General features: G+C 41.6%; 1 protein-coding gene across 1 annotated transcript in view; it reads left to right on the top strand.

Annotated features, from left to right (window-relative positions):
- The window catches only part of pofut2 (protein O-fucosyltransferase 2), a 32870-nt gene extending 24742 nt beyond the window's left edge, over positions 1-8128 (top strand). Inside the window, exons 7-9 of the mRNA XM_073046636.1 lie at positions 2401-2581; positions 5271-5394; positions 6391-8128. Coding sequence (XP_072902737.1) covers positions 2401-2581; positions 5271-5394; positions 6391-6544 — 459 coding nt within the window. The 3' untranslated portion in view covers positions 6545-8128. The remainder of the gene's footprint in view (positions 1-2400; positions 2582-5270; positions 5395-6390) is intronic.
- The last annotated feature ends 10271 nt before the right edge of the window (positions 8129-18399 follow it).

Genomic DNA, 18399 nt, shown 5'->3' with positions numbered 1-18399 from the left:
CACAGGTCTACCACATGTACCATCTCATCGGCTCTTCACACACCCTGGAACATCTGGACAGTAAAGATACATCAAGATATTCTTTATTGACTGTAGCTCAGCATTCAGTACCATCATCCCCTCAAAACTAATCAATAAGCTCATAGACCTTGGCCTCAATATCTCCTTGTGCAATCGAATGTTCAATTTCCTTACTTGCTAACCCCAGTCAGTTTGGATTAGCAACATCTCCTCCATGATCTCCATCAACACAGGTGCACCACAAGGTTGGGTGCTTAACCCTCTGCTCTAATCACCTTATACTTAATGATTGTGTGGCTAAGCACAGATCCAATGTCATATTCAAGTTTGCTGATGACACCACTGTCATACGCCGAATCACAAATAAACATATGGAGCAAGATTGAAAATCTGGCTTAGTAGTGCCATATCAACAACCTCTTCCTCAATGTCAGCAAGAACAAGGAGCTGATTATTGACTTCAGGAGGAGGAAGCCAGAGGGCCATGAGTCAGTCCTCATTGGAGGATCAGAGGTGGAGAGGGTCAGCAGCTTTAAATCCCTCAGTGTTATCATTTGAGAGGACCTGGCCTGGGCTCAGCATGTAAATGCAGTTACGAAGAAAGCATGTCAGTGCCTCTACTTCCTTAGGAGTTTGTGAAGATTTGGCATGACATCTTAATCTTTGACAAACTTTTTTCGATGTGTAGTGAAGAGTATATTGACTGGCTGCACTACAGCTTGGTGTGGAAACACCAATCCCCTTGAATGGAAAATTTTGCAATAAACAGTGGATACAGCCCAGTCCATCATGGGTAAAGCCCAAAACATCTACACAAAATGTTGTTACAGGAAAGTAACATCCATCATCAGGGACTGCCATCACCCCAAACATGCTCGCTTCTCGCTGCTGCCAAACATTACCCCTCAACCATCAGGCTCTTGAACTGAAAGGGATAATTTCACTGAACTTCACTTGCCCTATCAATGAAATGATCCCACAACCTGTGGCCTCACTTTCAAGGACTCTTCATTTCATGTTCTTCATATTCATTGCATATCTATTTATCATTATTATTGTTATTTATTTCTTTCTGTATTTGCGCAGTTTATTGTCTTTTGCACACTGGTTGAACGCCCAAGTTTGTGCGGTCTTACATTGCTTCGACTTCAGTTGTTATTCTAGTATGGATTTATTGATTATGCCCACAAGAAAATGAATCTTGGGGTTGTATATGGTAGTATAATGTACTTTGATAATAAATTTACTTTGAACTTTTTGAGATACAAGGGTTGGCAGATGCTGGAATTTAGAGCTCTATATGAAAAGCTGGTGAAAATGAGTGTGAAAGAAATTTTGTTACTAGCTAGATAAGAGGTTTTTTTTTTACAGCAGCCTTAAACTGCTCCTGCAGGACTGCTGTAAAGGACTAACTAGCTTATTAGAGGTAATCAAAGCATTATCCCATCATGTTCTGTTTTTTCTATAGTTGAACTGTGTAATTGTCCTTGCTTCAAGGCTGCAGGCAGAAGTAGCTTCAAATAGATAAAGAAAATAGTAACCTGATTATATATTTTTTTACTGTGCTAAGACATGATTATTGAGCAAAGGAATTACCTGCTTGCATGTTGTATTTCACAGACATGCTTGGAAGCTTTTGGTAACATACACTATGTCTATATAATGAGAAAAGTCTGTGTACTCGGGGAGAGTCTCAAGAATTCTTCTATAAGAGGTTGAACTCTCCATGATATGTATCATGTTATAGTAAAGACTTTCAAAAGCGATCTCCCTTCGTGTCCATGTAATACCTTTTCTGCAACAATGAGTAGGTCAGGAAACATCTCTGGAGAGAAATGGACAGTTGATGTTTCGGGTGATAGAGACTTCTAGCACAGAAACAGGCCCATCTAGTCTGTGCCAAACTATTATTCTGCTAAGTCCCATCAACCTACACCTGGACCATAGCCCTCTGCGCCCCTCAGTTGAGACCCTTCATCCAGACTGGAAACAGCCAGTATAAAAAGCTAGAGGGAAGGAGTGGAGCAAGAGATGACAGACGGTAGGTGGATCAAGGTGAGGTGGGGGAAGAATAGGCAGATGGGGGAGGGACAAGAATGGGAATAGCAGTAGAAGTGGGAGGCAATCAGTGGTAGTGACAAAGGGCTGAAGTTGATGGAATCTAGTGGGAGAGGGAAGGTGGAGAATGGACCCAAAGGAGGGAGGTGGGGAGAACAGGTAGGAACCCCCCACTACTCCTATCTGCCCTTCCAATCGCCCTCCCTCTGGATACTGCCTGACCCACTGATTTATCCCAGGTTTGTGTGTGCTGACGGTCTAACTGCCTGCTGTATAGTATTTTCATGATATATCTTACCACATTTGATCCTTCTGCTACAGGTGAAGTTGGGCACTGCCAAAGGAGGCCCCTACTTGGCTGTGCATTTGAGGAGGAAGGACTTTATCTGGGGCCACAGAAAGGATGTCCCAAGCATCAAAGGAGCTGCGAAGAAGATCCACAGCCTAATGAAAGAACTAAAGCTGGACAATGTGTTTGTAGCCACAGATGCTGCTGAGGAAGGTAATAATTCCTGTACAGTCCCATGTGATCTGGTCTGCAACAGTCAAAAATTTCCTGTTCAAAGATCTATCTACTCCAGATGCATAGAGGAGCACCAACATTCAGTACAAGTCCTGCCCAGGTTACGAGCACCCAAATTATGTACAGTCCATATATACAAATTTAGCTTAGATAAACATGAGATTTTATAAACTAGGTTTAAATATGCATTCAAACAAACGTTTAGGATACCAGCAGAATGGATTCTTTGGTGGCTGCAGGGATCTTGTGCCACATGGGTGCTTAGGTTTGTTGTCCTGGGTTGGCCAATGTTTTTATTGAACTGTATTGCTGGGCAACTACACTTCTGACTTGTGAACTGTTTGGGTTGCAAATGGTTCTCAGGAACAGAAATGTGTTTTAACCCGGAGATGACATGTAGTTTGTAATGGATCTGTACCTTCACTTTTTGCTGTCTTGTTTCTATGTCCTTGTCATAGTCTAACCTTCTCATCTCAGGAATCAATCTGGTGAGCCTCCTTTGCACTGCCTCCAAAACCAGTATATCCTTCCTCAAGTAAGGAGACCAGAACTGCACAGAGTACTCCAGATGCAGCCTCACCAGTACCCTATATAGTTGCAGCATATCCTCCCTGCTCTTAAATTCAATCCCTCTAGCACTGAAGGCCAACATTCTATTTGCCTTCTTGATAGCCTGCTGCACCTGCAAACCAACCTTTTGTGATTCATGCACTAGCACTCCCAACTCCTTCTGCACAGCAGCATGCTGCAATTTTAACATTTAAATAATAATCTGGTTTTCCATTTTTCTTTCCAAAGAGGATGTCCTCACATTAACCAACATCTGCCAGACCCTTGCCCCCTCACTTAGCCAATCTATATCTCTTTACGTACTCACAGTATCCTCTGCACAATTTGCTTTTCCACCCAGTTTACCCCCAGGTTGAGTCGGTTGTGAAGAAGGCGAATGCAATGTTGGCATTCATTTCTAGAGGTATAGAATATAAGAGCAGGGATGTGATGTTGAGGCTCTATAAGGCACTCATGAGACCACACTTGGAGTATTATGTGCAGTTTTGGGCTCCTTATTTTAGAAAGGATATACTGACATTGGAGAGGATTCAGAGAAGATTCACAAGAATGATTCCAGGAATGAAAGGGTTACCATATGAGGAACCTCTGGCAGCTCTTTGGCTGTATTCCCTGGAGTTCAGGAGAATGAGCGTCTCATAGAAACGTTCCTAATGTTAAAAGGCCTGAACAGATTAGATATAGGAAAGTTATTTCCCATGGTAGGGGATTCTAGGACTAGAGGGCATGATTTCAGAATTGAAGGACGTTCATTTAGAACAGAGAAGCAGAGAAATTACTTTAGTCAGAGGGTGGTAGATCTGTGGAATTTGTTGCCACAAGTGGCTGTGGAGGCCGTCATTGGATGCATTTAAGGCAGAGATAGATAGGTTCTTGATTAGCCAGGACATCAAAGGGTATGGGGAGAAGGCAGGGGAGTGGGGATTACTGGAAGAATTGGAGCAGCCATGATTTAGTGGTGGAGCAGACTCAGTGGGCTGAATCGCCTACTTCTGCTCCTATATCTTATGGTCTAATTTAGTGTCATCATCAAACTTAGATACACTATATTCAGTCCCCTCTTCCAGATCGTTAATGTATAGTTGTGAGCCCAGCGGCACACCACTCACCACTGATTGCCAACCAGAGAAACACCCATATATCCCAACTCTCTGCTTTCTATTGGTTAACCAATTCTCTCTCCATGCTAATACATCACCCCCAACTCTATGCATCCTTATCTAATGGATAATTCTTTTATTGAATGCCTTCTGGAAATCCAAGTAAATAATGTCCATCTGTTCCCCTCAATCCACTGAACTGGTTATATCCTCAAAGAACTCCAGTAAGTTTGTCAAACAGGACTTGCCTTTGTTGAATCCATGCTGCATCTGCCTGCTGGATCCATTTCTTTCCAGCTGCCTTGCTATTTCTTCTCTAATGATAGCTTCAAGCATTTTCCCAACTACAGATGTTAAACTAACTGGCCTATTTTTATCTACCTTTTGTCTATATCCTTTTTTGTACAGTGGTGTGGCATTCATTTTCTCCCAAACTACTGGGACCTGCCCAGAGTCCAAGAGAATTTTGGTAAAGTTATCACCAAAGCCTCAACTACAACCTCTGCCATTTCTTTCAGTACCCTGGGATGCATTAATAGAGTGGTTCATTCCATATTTGATATATTCTGTCTTTTACACTAATTCCATTTTGCCTCCATTCTATTGGGTGAAACAATTCAGCAACATAATGGTGAAGAGGAGAGGGATGACAGAAAATAATAAAGCAGGCAAATTACTTTATGAGAGTGGCAAACTAAAGCATTTATTGAGGAACTCAAGAGATTCTACAGATACTGGAATTCTCAAGGAACTCGATAGTTCAGGCAGCATCAATAGAAAGAAATAAAGAATCGACACTTCAGGCTGAGATGCTTCTACGGGACTAGAAAGTAAAGGGGAAGAACTTTTATTGTTGTTTTGCAAAGAAAAGCCAGTTTGAGATGTCACAAACTGATTTTGTCCACTTGGACAAACATTGGATGGAGTACAAATACCTTTTTTAAAAATATATAAATGGTTTTAACCAAGTTTACATTTTTTGTATATTTTTCTTTTAGAGTTGATGGAGCTGAAAAGCTTTCTCCCAAAGATGATTCGGTTTGAACCAACACAAGCAGAGCTTCAATTATACAAAGATGGAGGCGTGGCCATCATTGACCAGTGGATCTGTGCTCATGCCAGGTAGAAACAGGGGTTGACTAGAAATAACAAGAACAGAAAGTTGGGAAAACTCAACCAAGTTAAGCAGCTGATTTAAGGATTAACTTTATTTGTCACATACATCAAAACAAACAGTGAACTGCATTATTTGTGTCAAATCAGATCAGCGAAGATCTGATGCCATGGGAGCAGCCTACAAGTGAAGCCACTTTTCCTGCATCAGTGTAGTATGCCCACACTTTACTAACCCTAACCCATACATCTTTGAAATGTGGCAGGAAACCAGATCACAAAGGAAACCCACTTGGTCAAGGAGAGATTATACAAACCCACAGGCAGCAGTAGGAGTTGAACCCCAGTCTTACAGCTAGCACTGTAATAGTGTTACACTGACTGCTACATTATTGTACTGCGACCATTAATGCAGGAAAGGGGAAGAAGTGACTGGTGAAAAGGGGGGGGTGAAATAGCAGGGGAACTCCCTTTGGAAAGAGCAAATGGGCGGTTGAGAGCTGCATCTGTTATGGCAGAGGGGAAGCCATGTACTGGCAAGGAGGAATTTAAGAAGCACCAAAGCAGAACTCATTATTGGAACAAATGCAGCAGAGATGAAGAACCTGAAAGCAGGAATGGTGTTCTTATGGGAGACTAGATCTGAGGGTATATAGACAAGGTAGGTGCAGAAATCTAAGAGTTTGAAAAAGATATTGGTGGCTAGTTTACCCTTTGAAATGGGCCTTTGAAATATGAGAGCGGAGTGGAATTTTTATTCCTTCGCTGATGTTAACAAAGGCTTGGGGGAGCTAGCTACTGAACTGGAAGCTCCCAGATATCATGTACACCATATCTGCTCAAGCATCAAGGAGCTGTGAGGTGAGTTCCTCCAGCATTTTGTGTGTATCACCATCCCTCATTTGCTCTTCACTTTCAATAGAGTATCTTTTATTGGAAGTTGTGGTTCTAAAAGTTCCCTTCACCTGAACACCCACCTAATTTGGCTTTCTGCTTTCCTTACAGATTTTTCATTGGAACTTCAGTGTCAACCTTTTCCTTCCGTATCCATGAGGAGCGCGAGATTCTGGGCTTTCAGCCAAAAACTACTTACAACAGGCTGTGTGGTGACCAAGAGAAGGAATGTGAGCAGCCAACGCATTGGAAGATAGTCTACTGAATGGGATAATGTTGTAATGCCACTCAATTACCTCAACTGATCCAAATTATCCAGTTACAGGAGAATCAGGCACATTGTTTACAAGAGGCCTTTTACATCATTTGCACGCAGCCTTCTGGTAATGTTAACCCAACTCTGTTCATGGCATCAATCCCTTTTGTGGTCCACTGAGTCACCAGGAGAAATCTCTTGCCAAGCAGTTCTGGGTAATTCCACACGCATGCAGAAGCAGCTTGATGTCTCCTCTCTTCAGATCCTGTGTAAAGATTGTGTAAATCAATCATGATTTTCATTGGAGCATTAATTATTGCCAGCTTGCACTTTACCTGTAAGAAAATGCCTTCCAACTCATTATCATTCCATCTCTAAGTAGTTAAAAAAATCTTTAACTCTGCTTTACATAATTTAGGTTCACAAGTAGGCTGTAAAGATGTAAAGGAGATATTTACAAATATCAGCCTAGCTGCATAATATTAAGATCTCTGAAAGTTCCTACTAATGTAATTTGCTTGAAAACACTTAAGATTGAGTAATGAAATTCAAACCTCAAGTGCCTGCTCTGATTTTATCAGAATCTACCAGTCTCCAAAGCCTAATTGTGTAAACGCTAATCAGGAAACAGCAACATCTAAGCATTTGATTAATCAGTCAATGTTGTCCCAAGGAAAACAGAGTTCCCATTGTTCAAGTTTGAATACGTTACAGATGCTAGAACAATTTCTCCATGAATTCCTCTCTAGCACATTCCTAAATCAGTTCCATTTCATGCTCATATTGTTATTTATCTCAAACATTGAATTCAGAACATTAACAACAGAGCATGAAGAAGTTAGCTATTTCTGAGTGGAGGTAAACCTGGGTGACAGAGGACTCATTTCTTGGAACAGTTGAACTAAAGATCTGCAGACAATCACCAGAAAGAATTGAAGTTCAGATCTGCCAAAATCTAAACTGGATAACCTGGCCTATATAGTTGTTAAACCTAAAGTATTATATACTTTCATCTGTGAATCATAGGACATTATACCATTTTATATTGTAGAATTAATATAAAATTTGCAGTCCTTCATTAGAGTTTTAGGTGAATTCCACTCATTTGTATTGAACCAACTTTTAGATGTTTCATGAAACCTTGAGATAGCTGAGGTTGCAACATGTTCTGTGGAGAAGTTTTATTGTAGGTACAAACACCATTGAAACATGTTTTTAGAGTCCAGCTAGATAACTGGATCTCTCCCTTTGAAATATCAGTATTCACTTGGCTGCTTTAAAACTCAAACACATCATACACTAATACGTACTTCAGATGATCTGTTCATCTCTTACTTTCTTCTTGGACATCTCTATCTTTTGTTTCATGTCTTGGTTTATCACATTTGGTCAATTTACATTTGATTCCTCACCAGTGTTCACATCAAGAACTGTAAGCTTTGAAACCGTTCCAATTCACAAGAAGCTTAAAAGTTCTCAGTGCATTGAGCAGTTTGACTTGACTCTTGATTTAGTATTGATCGCCAACTATTTATTAAAAGCAGTTTGTATACTATTTTTGAAATAAAAAGCTCCACAATCTAATTATTTCAATTACGGCTTGCTAATTGCAACAGAGTTTTCAGGGACCACGTGAAGAAACCTCCACTTCAGCACTGGTCAGTTATCTTGCATGGAACTTCTGTTACTAGTCATATCATCATCTTTGAGTTCTACTCATTAGCAAATTCAACTTTGGAAGGCCTGCTTCTGCAAAAAAAATTGGAGACAGTGACTTCTTTCTCTGAAAAGGAGGCAGTAGAGGTGACCTGGTGTTCAATGCAATTTCAAGTCAATTTTGTTGTCATACAAGGGAAAAAAATGCTTGCAGCAGTAAGACAAGCACAATGAAATGGACAAAACAATATAAATTATACAAGACAGTTAAGGGACAGAAGGAAAAATGGTGCAAAAGTAAGATCTTGGTGCAAAAAAAAGACAAGTTCAAGATACACAATCAGAGAACATAGTTTACACAGCGTTGTTGGAATGTGGAAGTGGCTATACCACAGCTAACCAGTAAAACAAATTGATGCATTTACCAGGAAGCTGGGTAAGCACAAGGAAGAGAGCTGAAGTGAATGGATGACCAAAGACCACATGGAAAATAGACCAAAAGGCCATGTAATTGCCTGCACAAACTATTGAAATCACATAATTGGTTCTCCAAAATGATGTGGTGGAATAGATTTCCAAAAATTGACCCAAATAAAAGAGAGGAAATGACATAAGTTTTTCTTTTTTTTTGGTGCCTTTTAGGATCAGACTTAACCACTTGCTGCAGTGGAAAGTCCACCTGATGCTCTCTGGTAGAAGTTTGCCCACCACCAACCAGTGTGCTGAGCAGAAAGATTCTGACAATAATCACCACAACACTGATTTGACACCAGCACTGTCTTATTCTTAATATCGCCTTTGCACTTCTCAGCTTGATTAAGTTGAATGCAGTGACACAACGAATGAATTCCAATTTCTTCTCATGGACCATGCTTTTAGGTTGACTTGGTTTTCATACTGATGGTTCACATGTTAATCTGTTTGCACTAACCTAAACTTTTAGTACTGTCCTGCACATTGTAGAGTAGGGGAGCTGTGGGGGGGGAGAGAGAGAGATTGCCTTTTTAGAAAGCAGGCCACATCACAATTTTCCATTACAAAAATGTTATCTGCACACATCAAAGTTAAAAAAGAAAATTTGCACTGATATGTTTTTGACATAATTTTTTTTGAGGAATTTTCTTCAGTATCTGAAGTTTTTGGGTAGTAAGTTGTGAATTCTATAGGGGTGAATTTCCCTAATCCAAAAGGCCATAATGTGGCAGAGGCCTGAACTAAAATATTTTTGTTAATTTCAAAGCTGTACTGAGGCGTTCTTTTTGGTTATGAGTGGGTTGATTAAACACCAGGAATTAAGCATAACTAGGCAAATAAAGAGGGAGATATTTAGAGAATTGCAAACATCAAGGAAGTGTGGGGTAGGGAAGCCACATTCATTGAATGATTTGCTCGTGTCTACAGCAAGGGTAAGTGCTCAGGACACCAGAGCTGCGATGAGATCGTGAATGAAATCTGCCAACTCTCGGAAGCACCAACAACAGCACTTCATAGACTGCACAATCCACGGCTGTCAATGGATGTTCTTATGTCGTGTCTAACGATCTTTTGCTGGAAATAAAACCGACATGACACCACAGGAAGTTCATGTAGGAGATTGCCCATTATCCCAGCAGCAGCAACCCGCCTTCATTAAACCACCGAAGCAAGTCCGAGTCGCGTTGTAGGACAACCATTTCAATCCAAGACATGCCTCATTGTTCCGGAAATGGAGCTTTTGCCCACAGTGAAACCCATGCTGCCACAAAGAGCATTGCTGAAGACTGAAGTGGTGAAGCAAAGCAGTGCTCCCACAAACAGGAAGAGCCTTGCATGAGGTAAAAAGAGCTCGGCAATTGATGGTGCAGCTTGGGGGGAGTGACAGGCGCAGAGTACAAGAGTTAGCAGGAGGAGGATAGTTTCTACTAGCAAGAATACAGTACTTCAGCCTGGGCTCCACCGAGGCTGGGTGATGTACTGCTGAGCAATCATGACCGTCTCCCACTCAATCCCTTCCAATCTCTTAAACCACACCACCTCTCTACACCTTAACCATTCTGAACTATCAGCAGGGAAGGTTCAGATCTTAAGTTAGCTGTGGGACTCTCGATCCTGAGATTGGAGTTAATCTTCACTGGGGGCGTGCTGGTCATGGGTCAGTTTGGTTAGACATTGCCCCTGTAGTTTAGTCCTGTCACCTATCAAGGACACAAAAGAGATTTACAATGGTAATCACGATCTGGATCATGTTACTTTGCAGAAGGAAAATCCTGCAATATTTCAAGAGTTAAATCTTAAAACATCAAACTTCGTTAAGTTTGAATTGCCTGTTATTGCTTGGCTGAAACACCAGGTGGCACCCCATGTCAACGAGATGGGACTCTCACCCAGGACTGCTGTTAGGTCCTAAATGAACCAAAACAAGGCTCCCACAAGCAGGAAGAGGCTTGCTTGAGATATCTGACAGGCACATCCATATCATGTCCACACAACCATGTCACTATCCACTATCTTTAATTGTTGAAATAAATCAGAAGTTTATAAAATTATGATTTCCTTAAATACTTATTTCATTGGCTTTTTTCAGGCCACAGAATATTTTAACAGTTAGAATATAAGATTAGCGAATAAAGATCCTTATTTGTCACACGTACATTGAAATGCACTGTTTGTATCAATGACCAACAGTCCAAGGAGCTGCTTCAGGCACCAACATAGCAAAGTTCAGAGCAACTTTATTATCAAAGTATATATATCCTGCTAAAGACAACAAACTGTGCAAATACAAAAAAGGAGAAATAATAAATAAATAAACAAACAATAAATATCAAGAGCACGAGATGAATAGTTCTTGATATTGAGTCCATAGATTATGGGAACAGTTCAGTGATGAGCCTGATGGTTGAGGGGTAATATCTGTTCCTGAACCTGGTGGTGTGGGTCCTGACGCTCCTGTACCTTCTTCCTGATGGCAGAAGTGAGAAGAGGGCACGTCCTGGGGGCTGCTGATCCTCGATGATGGATGCTGCTTTCCTGCCACAGCACTCCACTCAGAGGTGGAGAGGGCTTTACCCGAGATGGAATGGGCTGCATCCACTGCTTTTTCTTGGCTTTCCCATTCAAGGACATGCCTAAAATTTATTAACTATCACTAACCCATACATCTTTGGAATGTGAGAGGAAGCAGGTGCACGCAGAGGAAACCCACATCATCACAGGGAGAATGTACCTTACAGTCAGAGGTGGGATTTGAACCCTGAATGCTGGTACTGTTATGTGCTATGCTAGATACTATGCTATTGTGCTGTACCATATAACATTCTTGTATTGCCCTCTCTTATTTTCTCATAGCCTGACTGCTGTCCTACCATTTAAAATCTGGGGCAAACCAGTAGCTGAAACATATGCAGGACTCTTTCCACTGGCAATATGGGTGAAGAGAGGTATCTCTAGATCTCAAGTAATAAAATGATTGGTAATTGTTTTATCATTGCTACATGTACCAAGATACAGTGAAAAAGTTTGTTGTGCGTGCCATTCAGACAAATCATTCCAAACACAAGTACATCGAGGGAGCATAAAAGGAATGCAGAATATAGAAGCGGAGTAGAATAGAGAGGGTACACAGGAGATTTAACAGGATGCTGCCGGGATTAGAGATCATGTCTTATGAGGGTAGGTTGAGTGAGCTAGGGCTTTTCTCTTTGGAATGAAGGAGGGTGACTTGATAGAGGTGTACAAGATGGAAAAGTTCAAAGTAAATTTATTATCAAAGTATTTATATGTCACTACATACAGCCCTGAGATTAATTTTCTTTCGGGCATATTCAACAAACCCAATAACCGTAATAGAACCTTTGAAAGACCTCACCGACAGCAGACAACCAGTGTGCAAAGACAAGAAACTGCAAATACAAGCAAGAGAAAAAAATAAATAATAATAAATAAACAGTAAATACTGAGAACATGAGTTGGAGTCCTTGAAAGTCAGCTCATAGGTTGTGTGAACAACTCTGTGATGGTGCAAGGGAAGCTGAGTGAAGCTATCCCCTCTGATTCAGGACCCTGATGGTTCCAAGAGACATAGATTGAGTGGATAGGCAGAGGCTTTTTTCAAGGTGGAAATAGCTAATTACCAATTTTAAGGTGATTGGAGAAAAATATAGGGTGGGGGGAATGTCAGTGATGTGCTTTTTTTTTGCACGGTGAGCGGTAGGTGCGTGGAACACGCTACGAGCAATGGTGGTAGAGGCAGAAATATAGAATAATAGAAAACCTACAGCACGATACAGGCCCTTCGGCCCACAAAGCTGTGCCGAGCATATCCTTATCTTAGAAATTACCTAGGCTTACCCATAGCCCTCTATTTTTCTGAGCTCCATGTACCTCTCCAGGAGTCTCTTAAAAGACCCTATTGTGTCCGCCTCCACCACCGTCGCCGGCAGCCTATTGCACGCATTCACCACTCCGTGTAAAAAACTTACCCCTGACATCTCCTCTGTACCTATTTCCAAGCACCTTAAAACAATGCCCTCTCGTGCTAGCCACTGCAACCCTGGGGAAAAGCCTTTGACTATCCACATGATCAACACCTCTCATCATCTTGTACACCTCTATCAGGTCACCTCGCATCCGCCATTGCTCCAAGGAGAAAAGGCCGAGTTCACTCAACCTATTCTCATAAGGCATGCTCCCCGATCCAGGCAACATCCTGGTAAATCTCCTCTGCACCCTTTCTATGGTTTCTGTGTGGGGAGAGTTAAGAAAATCTTAGATAGGCACATGGATGATAGAAAAATACAGTGTTATGTAGGAGGGAAGGGTTTGATTGATCTTCAAGAAGATTAAAAGGTCGGCACAACATCATGGGCCAGAGGGCCTGTATTGTGTGGTAATCTATGGTTTTAGAATAGTGCTACTGCTACAGCAAAAGAGCGGTGCCATTAGATAAATAGTTAGCAAGGGCTGTGACAAGGTAGATTGAGAAATCAACAGTTCATTTTTTTCCCCCATACAAGATGTCCATTTAAGATCCTTATGACAAGCTGGTCCATGAGCCTGCTTGTGTATGTTTCCAAATAGATCAAAGCAGTGACATACTGTAAATGTGAGAGGCTATCTTGATTCTAGTGATCAAAAGGAACATGGAAATGTTAGTGCAAGAGCAGATGGCACTTTGGATTAGGACAGGTTTCAGAAGTTGCCTAGTGTCAGAAAGGGCACCGCCATCCATGCTCATAGTGTCCAACACACCGTCAAGAAACTCTGTTGTGATCAGAGCCCAAAACACTTAGTGACATATTACAGAATTTCTCTTCTGTAACACCCATTAAAACAGCTGTAGATGAGTGTGTCTGCACAAAATCGTTCGGGGTTCATAACCAGGACATTACGCAGGGTTTTGTGAATAGCCAGTGAGATGGCATCTGCTGTAGACCTGTTGCTTTCGTGAGCAAAATGGAGAGGATCTGAGTCGCCACTAAGACAGGAGCTGATATGCTTCAACACAAGCTTCTCAAAACACTTCATCACTGTGGATGCAAGTGCCACTGGGTGGAAGTTATTGAGACAGTACTCTTCTTGGGCACCGGTACGATTGAAGCCTGTTTGAAGCAGGTGGGTACCACGCACTGCTGGAGCAAGAAGTTGAAGTTATTTGTGAACGCACCAGCCAGTTGGTCAGCTCAGTCTTCAGTACTCAGCCAGATACTCTGGCCGGACCGGATGCTTTCCTTGGATTCACTCTCCTGAAGGCATGTCATTTTCAGATACTGAGACCAAAGGATCACTGGGAGACATGGGGGTGCGCGAAGTTCCCTCCCATTCTGGTGATCGAAGTAAGCATCAAAGGTATTGTGCACATCTGGAAGCGAAGTAGGAGGTTGTGGCATTCAAACCCCGCCACAGCTGTCCAGCATCCCTTGTAGATTCCAGTCCAGACAGAATCTCCTCTTTGCCTGTGAGATGGCTTTTCAGAGATCATACCAACACCTCTTGTAGCTTTCTTGATCTCCTGACTCAAATGCCTCTGATCTGGCTCTCAGCAAATTCCGGATTTCATGGTTCATCCAGGGCTTCTGATTGGGTAAACCCTGAACCCTTAAAACATAATTTTAAGGTGATTGGAGAAAAATATAGGGTGGGGGGAATGTCAGTGATGTGCTTTTTTTTTGCACGGTGAGCGGTAGGTGCGTGGAACACGCTACGAGCAATGGTGGTAGAGGCAGATATATAGGATAATAGAAAACCTACAGCACGATACAGGCCCTTCAGCCCACAAAGCTGTGCTGAGCATATCCTTATCTTAGAAATTACCTAGACTTACCCATAGCCCTCTATTTTTCTGAGCTCCATGTACTTGTTCAGGAGTCTCTTAAAAGACCCTATTGTGTCCGCCTCCACCACCGTCGCCGGCAGCCTATTGCACACACTCACCACTCCGAGTAAAAAAAATTTATCCCTGACATCTCCTCTGTACCTATTTCCAAGCACCTTAAAACAATGTCCTCTCATGCTAGCCACTGCAACCCTGGGGAAAAGCCTTTGACTATCCACATGATCAACACCTCTCATCATCTTGTACACCTCTATCAGGTCACCTCGCATCCGCCATTGCTCCAAGGAGAAAAAGCCAAGTTCACTCAACCTATTCTCATAAGGCATACTCCCCAATCCAGGCAACATCCTGGTAAATCTCCTCTGCACCCTTTCTATGGTTTCTGCGTTGGGGAGAGTTAAGAAAATCTTAGATAGGCACATGGATGATAGAAAAATACAGTGTTACGTAGGAGGGAAGGGTTTGATTGATCTTCAAGAAGATTAAAAGGTCGGCACAACATCATGGGCCAGAGGGCCTGTATTGTGTGGTAATGTTCTATGGTTTTAGAAGAGTGCTACTGCTACAGCAAAAGAGCGGTGCCATTAGATAAATAGTTAGCAAGGACTGTGACAAGGTAGATTGAGAAACCAACCCTGGCAAACTTCAATAGAGGTGTTGTGGGAAGTGTGCTGACTGGCTGCATTATGGCCTGGTCTGGGAACTCCAATCCTATAAAAGGTAGTGGATTCAGCCCAGCACATCCTGGGTAAAACCCTCCCAATCATTGAGCACATCTACATGAAACTTCACCATAGAAAACCAGTATCCTTCATGAAAGATCCTCACCACCCAGACCATTCTCTTTACTCACTGCTGCCATCAGGTAGGAGGTACAGGTGTCTCAGGGCTCGCACCACCAGGTTCCATGACAGTTACTACCCCTCAACCATCAGGCTCTTGAACAACGGAGGATGACTACACTCATTCATTTTCCGTGTTCCCACAACTGATGGTCTCACTTTAAGGATTATTTACCTTATTTCACGTTCTTGTTGTTTATTGCTATTAATTCATATTTGCATTTGCACAGTTTGTTGTTCGTTGATCCTGTTCTATAAATTTGCTAAGTTTGCCGGTAGGAAAAGAATCTGAGTTGCATGTAGTGACATATATGTACTCTGATAATAAACTTTACTTTGAACTCTGAAATAGTGTATATTCACCTTAAAAAGGTTGCTGGGCATGGGTGAGAGAGCACAGGTTAGGGTATTTTTAGCTTTCTTAAGGGGTACAGGGGCTTTTTTTATAGGATATGCTGGATAAACAGGAATAGGGTACTAAGATGGCCAAAGATAGGTGGATAACGTGTAGATTGGGTGAAGAGATTTAGAATGTGAGTCTATTGCACACTCCAGAGCAGAAGGTGGCGGTAATCCACCATTAAGCTGGGTGCCAACCACCGTAAAACAAGACATAGAGAGAGATAGTGTATAAATTTACACAAAACATCTACATAAAGGAGCAAATTTGCAAGGAGATAGCAGATATTTGTAGTAAGCACAGGGTTCTGATTGTGGGAGATTTTTAATTTTCCACACATAGACTGGGAAGCCCATTCTGTAAAAGGGATGGATGGTTTGGAGTTTGTAAAATGTGTGCAGGATAGTTTTTTGCAGCAATACATAGAGGTACCAACTAGAGAAGGGGCAGTGTTGGATCTTCTGTTAGGAAATGAAATAGGTCAGATGACGGAGGTATGTGTTGGGGAGCACTTCGGGTCCAGTGATCACAATGCCATTAGTTTCAATATAATTATGGAGCAGGACAGGACTGGACCCAGGGTTGAGATTTTTGATTGGAGAAAGGCTAACTTTGAGGCGATGTGAAAGGATTTAGAAGGAGTGGATTGGGACAATTTGTTTTATGGGAAGGATGTAATAGAGAAATGGCGGTCATTTAAAGGTGAAATTTTGAGGGTACAGAATCTTTATGTTCCTGTTAGGTTGAAAGGAAAGGTTAAAAGTTTGAGAGAGCCATGGTTTTCAAGGGATATTGGAAACTTGGTTAGGAAAAAGAGAGACATCTACAATAAATATAGGTAGCATGGAGCAAATGAGGTGCTCGAGGAATATAAAGAATGTAAGAAGAATCTTAAGAAATTAGAAAAGCTAAAAGAAGTTACAAGGTTGCTTTGGCAGGTAAGGTGAAAATAAATCCAAAGGGTTTCTACAGTTATATTAATAGCAAAAGGATAATGAGGGATAAAATTGGTCCCTTAGTGAATCAGAATGGACAGCTATGTGTGGAGCCGAAAGAGATGGGGGAGATTTTGAACAATTTCTTTTCTTCGGTATTCACTAAGGAGAAGGATATTAAATTGTGTAAGGTAAGGAAAACAAGTAGGGAAGTTATGGAAACTATGACAATTAAAGAGGAGGAAGTACTGGTGCATTTAAGGAATATAAAAGTGGATAAATCTCCGGGTCCTGACAAGATATTCCCTAGGACCTTGAGGGAGGTTGGTGTAGAAATAGCAGGGGCTCTGACAGAAATATTTCAAATGTCATTAGAAACAGGGATGGTACCGGAGGATTGGCGTATTGCTCATGTGGTTCCATTGTTTAAAAAGGGTTCTAAGAGTAAACCTAGCAATTATAGGCCTGTCAGTTTGATGTCAGTGGTGGGTAAATTAATGGAAGGTATTCCTAGAGTTAATATATATAATTATCTGGATAGACAGGGTCTGATTAGGAACAGTCAACATGGATTTGTGCATGGAAGGTCACATTTGACAAATCTTATTGAATGTATTGAAGAGGTTACGAGGAAAGTTGACGAGGGTAAAGAAATTGATGTTGTCTATATGGACTTCAATAAGGTCTTTGACAAGGTTCCACACGGAAGGTTAGTTAGGAAGGTTCAGTCATTAGGTATTAATATTGAAGTAGTAAAATGGATTCAACAGTGGCTGGATGGGAGATGCCAGAGAGTAGTGGTGGATAACTGTTTGTCAGGTTGGAGGCCGGTGACTAGTGGTGTGCCTCAGGGATCTGTACTGGGTCCAATATTGTTTGTCATATACATTAATGATCTGGATGATGGGGTGGTAAATTGGATTAGTAAATATGCAGATGATACTAAGATAGGTGGCGTTGTGGATAATGAAGTAGGTTTTCAAAGTTTGCAGAGAGATTTAGGCCAGTTAGAAGAGTGGGCTGAGCGATGGCAGATGGAGTTTAATGCTGATAAGTGTGAGGTGCTACATTTTGGTAGGAATAATCCAAATAGGACATACATGGTAAATGGTAGGGCATTGAAGAATGCAGTAGAACAGAGTGATCTAGGAATAATGGTGCATAGTTCTCTGAAGGTGGAATCTCATGTGGATAGGGTGGTAAAGAAAGCTTTTGGTATGTTGGCCTTTATAAATCAGAGCATTGAGTATAGGAGTTGGGATGTAATGTTAAAATTGTACAAGGTATTGGTAAGGCTGAATTTGGAGTATTGTGTACAGTTCTGGTCACCGAATTATAGGAAAGATATCAACAAAATAGAGTACAGAGAAGATTTACTAGAATGTTACCTGGGTTTCAGCACCTAAATTACAGAGAAAGGCTGAACAAGTTAAGTCTTTATTCTTTGGAGTGTAGAAGGTTGAGGGGGGACTTGATAGAGGTATTTAAAATTATGAGGGGGATAGATAGGGTTGACGTGGATAGGCTTTTTCCATTGAGAGTAGGGGAGATTCAAACAAGAGGACATGAGTTGAGACTTAGGGGGCAAAAGTTTAAGGGTAACACGAGGGGGAATTTCTTTACTCAGAGAGTGATAGCTGTGTGGAATGAGCTTCCAGCAGAAGTGGTAGAGGCAGGTTCCTTTCTGTCATTTAAAGCAAAATTGGATAGGTATATGG

The sequence above is a fragment of the Hemitrygon akajei genome, chromosome 5 (assembly GCF_048418815.1).
Source record: "Hemitrygon akajei chromosome 5, sHemAka1.3, whole genome shotgun sequence".
NCBI classification, from domain to species: Eukaryota; Metazoa; Chordata; class Chondrichthyes; order Myliobatiformes; family Dasyatidae; genus Hemitrygon; species Hemitrygon akajei.
Note: the sequence above shows the minus strand (reverse complement) of the source record. Positions and strands in the feature narration are given on the sequence as shown.